The sequence below is a fragment of the Lathyrus oleraceus genome, chromosome 5 (assembly GCF_024323335.1).
Source record: "Lathyrus oleraceus cultivar Zhongwan6 chromosome 5, CAAS_Psat_ZW6_1.0, whole genome shotgun sequence".
In the NCBI taxonomy this organism is placed as follows: domain Eukaryota; kingdom Viridiplantae; phylum Streptophyta; class Magnoliopsida; order Fabales; family Fabaceae; genus Lathyrus; species Lathyrus oleraceus.
In genome coordinates this window covers 611,237,314-611,246,943 of record NC_066583.1, presented here as the reverse complement: position 1 = coordinate 611,246,943, position 9,630 = coordinate 611,237,314, and the positions used below count along the sequence as shown (strand labels likewise).

Genomic DNA, 9,630 nt, shown 5'->3' with positions numbered 1-9,630 from the left:
GCACTGGAGATTGCTTTGATTAATATTCTTAAGGAAAAACCAATGAAGTTGTTTTCTGAGAAAATGATTGTATGTTTGAATGCCAAGGGTAGCGAAAACTTCCAAACACTAAATTCCTCCTATTTATAGACAACTAAAGCTGGAGGATTTAGACTAATTAAATAAAGAAGTCACGAGATCAACGACTAAATTTTCCCTTGTGGATATACGCAAACTCGAGCACACTCGAGTATAGTATAAGCCATACAACACCCTAGCCTGTCGTGTCAACACACATGTTAGAAGAAGTTTATGAAATGTTTGAATGATGGGGCTGTATTTATTGCACATGTTCCCCATTACTTTTTCAACGGATTCCAAGTGTTCCAGTTCTATTTCACACAAGACAACAACTTGGAGGTTGACCAATATCACTTAATGTTTCTCTTGGCTCCTTCAACTATGGGAAAAGCCTATGAGTTAACTGTTTTTGATCAACTAAAGGCCCAAATATTCAAGGCCCAATGCATCTCAAATACACTCCACTTGACACAAAGTATAAAGTTAGTTCTCACAAAATGCAAGGTACATTATATAACCTCTATTTTGTCACTACACTCTTCTTTAATCTTGAACTGACTTAGGTGTTGGAATGTTAACCATGAAAGTACAACCCGTACCGCCACAACGGAGATCACTACCACCATTTCAAGATCATCAATTCTTTAACTACATCTATATCTGATGAACAAAATCTATTTATCATAATTCACCCCTCACTTATGTTTAGAGTCATTTGGTCGGCAATAATTACATTCCGAAATAATTATTTGTTAGAATTCAATAATAATTTATATTTAGTGTTTCAAATGTTTTTTATATATCTACATCCTTAACTTTAAGTATATTGTTAAAGGATCTTGTTGAAAATTATCTTCGAATTATATTGAGCAAAGAGGATGATGAATGATGAAAAATTTGTCAAAAATATGTAGATTTATTGAACTACAAAAGGTTATTCTAACCTAGAAAGATTTCAACAATGAGTTTGGTACGAAGATTATTGATGAAAATAAAAATGATGTTGTGTCCTATGACCATCATCAAGCAATCAACCACCATACAAGAAAATTGACTGATCTAAACTATGTCTCAAATTCAGTCCTCATGTTCATGTTTAGTCCATGAGGTTGGTAGTATAACAGCCTCATGTTGTGCATTAAGGATGTTTTGCATCGTGTCCTCACTCACTCCAAAAGCAGCTGCAAGTTCAGGCCCCATCATGGTCTTCATGAGTGATGAAGCACCCACCAAAAACTGTGACTTGTTCTTCTTTGAAGAAGTTGTGAACCCAAAGAAATCTAGTGGTTCATTTTCTGATGCTATTTGACAAAATGCAAAGTATCTTGGTACAAAGAAAACATCTCCTTCTTTTATTTGTGTGTCCATTGCATTGCTTCCATTTGGAAACAATATTTGAATTCTACCTGAGCCTTTTACCACTACGCCATACTCGGTCGCCCTAGGGTTTACATGTGGTGTCATCATCGATCCCTGCAATCAAAAACCATTATGTCGATGTCCAACTCGCGGGCATGGAGAATTATTTGTAAAAATGCAAATATATTTTTAATTGTATGCGAGTAATGTGTGTCTGCATGCACTTAGTCACGTTTAGAACGTCTGGTCAAGATGTGGCTGATTGGATGCAATAACAATATTGTGAATGCACATGAGAATCATTACTAAACAATACTAGGCTTGCATACCGGTTTGAGATTGACGTGATAAATGCCAACACCGGAAGATTTGAGTGGAGAATAATCGGAACCGTCTACAGTAACGCTTGAGCCGTAACTATTTTTGAAATCTGGTTTTCTATCATAGAGATTGCAAGAGTGAGGGGAGTGATGGGTAACATGATCACTTTTCTTCTTTGGTATCTCATTGCGAAGGACAGTTTCCAATAGCTTCCTCCAAGACCAACTTGTTTTTTGTTTTACTTCACCATCGTTATTTTCTTGTTCTTCATCTTGATCTTGCATCATTTTCTTCATGTGGTGCAATTTCTCATCCTCTTTTAGTTGAAGAAATTTGGTCCATAAGCTTGAAGCCTTGGCATGTGAATCACCAACATGCACAATTGGACCATCATGTCTCCTCGTGAAGAATCTCCCCAACTCTGCTCCGGATACCTGTCATCAAGTTCATTTTTAACCACATTAATACTCACACAGACACCTAAACAAACACAGACACGAACAACAAACACAATACTGACACAAAGTGACGTTGTTAATTTCTTAGTTGCCTTACATTAAAAGCAGCTTCGAGAATATGAGGATGGAATCCGGAAAGTACAGACACTGGATTAGAACCTCCTCCAATATAGAAAGACTACAAACATATTAACAAATTAGCAGGAATGTTAATCAACCTATATATGTATAAAGATATTTATTGATTTTATATATACCTGGAAAATTCCTACTCCTAAACTCTCTGATGGATCAATGCTGCAAATAATATGCAGAGTTTGTCCATCTCCAATATTCGACAAAAAGAATGTCGAACCAGCTGGAATTTGATACACATCACCGTTCTTCAATTCCCTCTCTGCCAATTTATCATGATATATGAATCCCACCTTTGCTTCCCCGGAACGGACGAATAAGATGAGAGTGGAATCAAGATATTGAGGAACAAAGAGAGAATTTGGTTCCATAGTAATGAAACCAATGTGCAATTGTCTCTCAGAAACTCTACCACCGTAACTTTGTAACACACTCATCTCCCCAGCATCAGTCTTCACCAGACGTTTGGAGTTTTGCAACAAGAACATTTTTTTTGGCTTCGAATGTGATGCATTTTCGATATCTTCTGTTTCTATCCCCCATAATCCCATTGTCATGGACACACCATGACAAAGAATAAGAAGCATGATCAAAAGGGTCAGTCTGTTTCCCATGATTTCTTAGCTTTTTTTTGTTGCTTACAAATTTGAAGCTAGCTTGAGTGATAAGGAAGAACGAGGAGAGTTTATTATATAGGGAGACCGAGAGTTTTTGGGGGAGACATGTGTCAGACATGTAGATATTTAGGGATCTTGTTGCCCATGTATTATGTTTTTTAGGACAGACAAAGTCTTATGATTGAAAACTTGTACAATTTCAAACATTGATGCCTTGCCTTATGGCTACTATACCCGTCTGCAATATTTTCATTCCTGTTATTAGGTGTTCGGAATTTAGAAAATGAATTGAAAATTGAGGTAGCCTTCGTACTAATTTATTTCAATGATTTTAATTCAACTAGTTATTTAAAATAATTAAATAAATTCCACTATATAGAAGCAGGTCATTAAGGAAAACGTTATCATTTTCGATAAGGACTATGGTTGTCAAAATCAGGATCTCGATAAAAATAATTAAGACATGAAAAAAACGGAAATCATAGGATCCTAACTCAGATTGTAAGATCCCAAAAAATAGTACAAAATCATAGAAATAATTAGGAAAAATAACCTTAACAAAAAATTCCCATTAACTTAATCATAATAGAAAATATTCAATTCAAAAAAACATGTCTTTCTCAAACATAATTTTCATAACAAATCAAAATATAATTGTTTCAAACACATTCCAAATTACATCATCTTAACTCAAATATTATCTAAATATATCATTTCACAAATCCTTCAAGATATTTTGATCATCAAGACAAACATCCTCTTCTTCTCATTCAAACTCATCATCAAGGTTATGAATCTCCAATTCTTTTTCAATAGTGACAACTTCAATTCATTTCCCTCCTTCAGCAGTGACAACTTTTAAATCATCATTTTCTTTAGTAAAATCTAAAATTTAATTTTCAAAATCTTCATCATTGTTGACAATCCGTTCATTATCAGACCTAATGTCATCTATGTTATACTCTTTTGTTTTTCTATTTTTCTTCTTCTTGGACAATTTTAAACTGGTCATAACAAAACTACACCATTCATCGTCTTTTGTTTAATACAATTTCTCCTCTTTGTGTGAATCTAATAGATTCAAATTTAATCAATATATATAGAGTGGTAGAGTATTTCAAAACAGACATTTTAATATAATGTTTACCATTTCGAAAGCACTCCAATTTCTTTCACATCCGGATGAACTACAAGTTACGCGAATTGCAAAAGCTTGAAGCTTCGGATGCTCTTCGTTGGGTTCACAATTATCGGTCTTCAGGCGAGGTTAAATATAATCCTTAGTGTGTTCTCTCCTTTGACTTGTATTTCCTCCTCAATTAAGATGGAAAAGGTCATAGGAATCTCAACGTGATTAACTTTACTGCCAACATTTAATAAAATGGCTTCTAATTGTCATACTCCAAAATTTGTCCTCCCCTTTTCACCTTTCACTTGACTTTTGATTTGAGATTCATCTGCACTCATTTATGCCAAACACATGTATATCATTCATTTATATCATCTAGTGTATCAACATACATCATAGATTCAAGGTTTTATTTATGCCTAACAAGAGGCCGGAGTTTTCCCCAAAGATCAAGTCATAGGGATTGTGGTGTGGTAATCAATATGAAAAGCCTATTCTTTGACCAATACATGATACCCCAGTTGTTGATGCATGGTAGTTGCATACCTTTTGATGTGGACTTCTTTTCTATTTACTTGGTTTGTGATCTTGGTTTGCTTGATTTGCATCTTGATTGTGGTGTGCGATTGAGACCATAATCATGTATGCTTGACATTTGTGGATATTGGTTTGCCTATTGATCTTGTATGTGAAACCCTAATTCATGGAAAGAGGATTGTTTGGTCATTTTGATTTGCACATGCCATTGCCATTAGAATTATTCATCAAGTTCATATGTTGATCATGGTTTCTCATGATCATTTGTGTGATGCCTCATTTGGTTCTTAGCTTTGTTATTCAAGTTTTCACTTGCAACCATTCAAGTTTCATGGTCCATTTGACTTAAAGTTCATAGTTTTATTCATGGTTCATTCATGGTCCCTTTGTTCAAGCTTCATGTATCATTCATGGTCCATTGACTTAAAGTTCATAGTTTTATTCATGGTTAATTCATGGTCCATTTGTTCAAGCTTCATGTTTCGTTCATTGTCCATTTGTTCAAGGTTTATACTAAGGTCCATTGATTCAAGTTCATAATGCATTCATTATCCATTGATTCATATTTTATAGTGCATTCAAAATGATTGATTCAAAGTGGTTTAGACAAGAACTTTCTCATCTAAAAAACTTGCATTTAATTTATATAATATCACATTACAATGTCCATACAAAATTACAAAAAAATAGATTTTTGACCTATAATTGACTTTTGTCAACTATTGATTTTTTGGTCAACTAGTTGACCAAAGTCAACTCATCTAATCCCTAAATCGAATGCTAATGTTCACTTTGTTTCTTCATGTTCTCCATCTTCCCTTTTAGCATCATGACCAAGGTTGCTTCACTTGCAAGTAACCATGTTTTCTTCATGTTTCATTCATGGCACATTCATTCCAAATCTTGATAGCATGATCCATACTTCAAGTGAGTAAACCAGCCCTGCATTCAATGTATCACCAACATATCAATCCAATAAACCATACACGTTATGCATCACATAGCAATCCAATAAGCCAATTCACAATGGTCATTTTATTTCAAGTTATATTTACAAGCCAAACATAACCAAATTCATTGCATTCATATCACACTCATTTTTAACCTAGCTAATTCTAACATTCAAATCATTTCATCCATAGCATCACATCACATACTAAACATCCTAAAACAAACAGCCATTGCATTTCATTATAGTTATCAGGATTTCCATTAACAACATAACTGAGTACATAAATTATCAACCAATAGCATAACAAAGCCAAAGCAAACTAGCAGCTCACATTCATAACAACAAAACATAGCAGTTGCAAACAGTCCAGGCCATTGCAAGTTAACATTAACACCAACTAACAGAAAATCTTAGCATCCAATTAATTGACCATTGAGATAGTAATCTTAATAGAACTATTAACAAGCAAATCAACCATTCAAAATGAAGTACACATGAAAACAAAGTAATACTTCAAACAGATCGATTAATAATTCATTTCAACTAACCTAATAACAATCAACACCAGCAACCATTCCATTGATTCAACTCTCTCTCATCACTCTCACGCACATAATCTCAATCGTATCCTACAAACTAGAATTACAGAGAAGAAGAAGAAGTTGCCATTAATTCGGAGGTAAAGAATTGAAGACTTACCTTATGTGCCTCTGGTATTTTCATTCCATTCATTTCGGTTTCGTTGAACATGCCATTGCCTAGGTGAGTGCTCACTTGAATTTTTTCGTTTTCATTGCATGACTTCACTGCTAAGATGTAGTTTGGTGCTAGAGGGTCCAAACCCCTAAGGTTTGGGTTCCTCTTGATGCCCTTGCACCATTGAATTGGTGGAGGTTATTTTAGGGTTCATACGTGTATCATTTGGGTTTGCATGTTTGGTTGCGATTTGTGAGAAATTAATTATGGATTTGGGTTAGAGACATTGAGACGAGGATAACGATATCTGGTTTTGGTGATTGCAGTCCCTGCCGCCGCCGGGGGAGAATGTGCGGCGGAGGAAGGTTTCTCAGGTGAGGAGGGAAGCTGATTTTGAAACTTTGAATTGAGCACGTGAGTTGCGACACCTGAATATTGTGAACGCATGAATCTGATACCTTGGCTCTCTTCCCTTCTCTTGCATTTGGCTTGGGCCTTGGAGCCCTCAGGCCCAATTCTTTTGCTATTTGCATGCTGAAAACTGTACCCCCTGTTCAACAGCCAAAGGCCAGTGGGCCTTGTGCAATGGGCTCTACGCCCAAAATACTTTCTGACCCCTGTATTCAGCTCTACACTTCGCCTTTTCTTTTCTTTATTTTGTTTCTCTTACATTTTTTTTTGTAATTGTTGATTGGTAAAAATGTTTAGAAATGTGTAGTTTGATTTTAGTTTTCAATTCACATTAAAAAATAATAGAACTAGCATTAATCATTAAAAATAATCTTTAATTGAATCTTAAATAAAATTAGGGTTCTTGTTAGATTTTGTTATGATTCTTAAGATTTTTCATTTCTAACTAATAACATGCCATGATTCCCATGGTTCTAGTTTAATCCTTAGAACTAAGATTAATTTTTAATTTGATTGATCCTTAGGGTTTTTAGGTCTTTAATTCCTTGTGCATTGATTTTCCAATTGATTTCATCCCAATTGATTGAATTGATCAAAGTTCGCTTTGATCAATTAAATGCTTTTACGTGTGCTTATCCCCTCTATCTATTCAATTGATTAAAAGTCTCTTGATCACTTGATAAGACTAATTCCCTGTACTGGAGTTGCTATGGATATCTCAAGACTTCACACTAACATCAATACAAGTCATACATTGTAGACAGATTGGAGACACGATTATTATTCAAGCACGACAAAGGTTTTTCTTCAACACTTGTCAGTTATGATGCAAATTGCGCGTCACGAGCCTTAAGCAATAGAGATGGGATGAGATGGAACATTCATATCCCCATTCTGAATATCTTTGGATACGACATGAATGACCTAGTTCCTTAGAGTATTCACCTCTTCTCATAGACTTTAGTGCAATTTAAATTGGATAATTGACAAGTCTTCTTCCTTACAGATGTTGCATGCAGACTGGAGATCAAGGTCTCAACCTTTAGGGTTTCTTTTTCCCCTTCTTTTCTTTCAGTATAAGACTAAAACCATTTTGTAAATAAACTAAAAAACACATAAAAATACGATTAGAATTGTGCGCCACAAGCCTTAAGTAATGGAGAAGGTGTCGCGCCGTGAAAAATACAGAGTAGCCACCAGATTTTATTTATTTCGAAGTAAAGAGAAAATAATGATAAACCCCCCCAAAGAGAATGGTCTTCGTAACCAAGAGCGGATTCGGAAGCCGGTTATGCAATGGGAAGGTATTAACACCCCTCACATCCTTCGTACTCGATGGGAACCACTATGCTTGTATCAATGCGTATGGATGTTGTTTATCTGAATGTTATTTGCTATCAAGATGAGGTGAAAATGAGATGGGAAAAGAAAATAAGTTTTAAGTTAGTGTGCTCGCCAAGGATTCAAAACCTTGTGCCTACGTATCCTCATTCATGCAATAAGGAAGTCAGAGCTCCGTAGTTCCGCTAAAAAACAAAGTATTTGTTTGATTGTTTTTAATGAAATGTGTTCACGTTCTCGTTCTACAATCAACTTGCTTGTACGCTCGAGCATGGGAGCTTTAAGTGTTTTTTCCCAATATAATGGATGCGCTTGGATCGCACTCTAGCAGTTAAATATTACTTGTTTTCTCACGCATTGAGGCTTAAGCTTCGTTCACGGTAGAACGAAAGTAACATGCCCTTTCTGAAAAGGTTTTGAAGGATGCCCTAAGGCAGGAAATTGATTTGATTGGTTGGGGTTGATTTTAGACTCGGAGACAAGCATCTAACCCTTGGCTAAGTACGACCAGCAATATGAACACTTGGGAATTGAGAGGAAAGTTTCATCCTAACCAATCCTTTTCATCCAAAAGAATTTTTTATTTGTGAAATAATTTGACAAGTTTAATCATTGGTACTTAGAGGGAGACAAGTATCTAGCCCTTGTCTAAGTACGACCAACAATTAGAATACTCGGGAGTTGAAAGAACAATGGCGTCCTAACCACTCTTATATTCTCTTGGAACACCAGATTGAACTCGTTTTATTTTTAGATGTTTTGAGAAGGAAGTCAAGCATCAAGCCATAAGCTAGGTATGACCTATAACCCAAGTACTTGAATGTTGTGTACAAGTACGTACACCCCATTTTTGCATTACAATTTATTGAGAAATTATTTTGAAAATGGCACTTGACGTTGGATCAAATGTTAGGAGTTTATTGTGAAAAAATGGGTGTGAAAAATGGAGGTAGGTGAAGCTAGCTGAAATATACGCACCGAACGCATCACACACTCAAAGGTACAACAGAGTCGCCGCCGAACTTTTTTTATCCCAAAAGAGGGAAGGGAAAATATCGATAAAACCCGAGGTAAAAACAGAAATGCGTAAGGAAGTTGGTTATGCAAGGGGGAGGTATTAGCACCCCTCACATCTATGGTACTCCACGGGAACCGTTTTGAATACTCCTACTTGGATGGATGTTGTTATCTTCATGTACCTACAAAACAGAAAAAGGATTAGGAAAAAAGTGCTCGAGGAGGATTGTGGCCCTCATGCCTACGTATTCTCATGGTGAAATGAGAAAGTCAGAGTCTCGTAGTTCATGGAACCAGAGACAGAAAAAGGGGAAAGAAAAGAAAGCAGAGTGCTCGCCAAGGATTCGCATGCTCGTGCCTATGTATCCTTATAGTGAAATAAGGAAGTCAGAGCTCCGTAGTTCAGAGGACAAGAGCTGAGAAAATATATGATTGAGGGTGGTGTTTAAACTGGAAAGAAAAAGGGCTTACCAAAGCACTGGGACGTATATGGTAAGTAAGGAAAGCAGGAACCTGTCAAATCATTAGTTCCAAAATGATAGGGATCTTACCAAATCATTGGGTATCACATGGTAAGGGAGAAAAATATGAACTTGT

General features: G+C 35.8%; 1 protein-coding gene and 1 long non-coding RNA gene across 2 annotated transcripts; both read right to left on the bottom strand.

Moving 5' to 3' along the window:
- Positions 1 to 995: 995 nt before the first annotated feature.
- Positions 996 to 2,976, bottom strand: LOC127083498 (vicilin-like seed storage protein At2g28490). The gene is made up of 4 exons (XM_051023802.1): positions 2,456 to 2,976; positions 2,296 to 2,376; positions 1,749 to 2,174; positions 996 to 1,533 (listed from the first exon to the last, which is right to left on the bottom strand). The coding sequence occupies exons 1-4, from the start codon at positions 2,945 to 2,947 to the stop codon at positions 1,138 to 1,140; spliced, it is 1,395 nt and encodes a 464-aa protein (XP_050879759.1). The 5' UTR covers positions 2,948 to 2,976; the 3' UTR covers positions 996 to 1,137.
- Positions 2,977 to 5,230: 2,254 nt separating this feature from the next.
- Positions 5,231 to 6,720, bottom strand: LOC127087016 (uncharacterized). The gene is made up of 2 exons (XR_007789761.1): positions 6,268 to 6,720; positions 5,231 to 5,558 (listed from the first exon to the last, which is right to left on the bottom strand). It is a non-coding gene; the product is annotated as an uncharacterized LOC127087016 (long non-coding RNA).
- Between the last annotated feature and the right edge of the window lie 2,910 nt (positions 6,721 to 9,630).

Bases quoted from the DNA above. Each gene is read 5' to 3' on its own strand.
- LOC127083498 (XM_051023802.1), bottom strand. From the start codon at position 2,947: ATGGGAAACAGACTGACCCTTTTGATCATGCTTCTTATTCTTTGTCAT. The intron at 2,377-2,455 runs GTATATATAAAA...ATATGTTTGTAG, and splicing joins TAGGAGTAGGAATTTTCCAG to TCTTTCTATATTGGAGGAGG. The intron at 1,534-1,748 runs GTATGCAAGCCT...TTTTGATTGCAG, and splicing joins ATCACGTCAATCTCAAACCG to GGATCGATGATGACACCACA.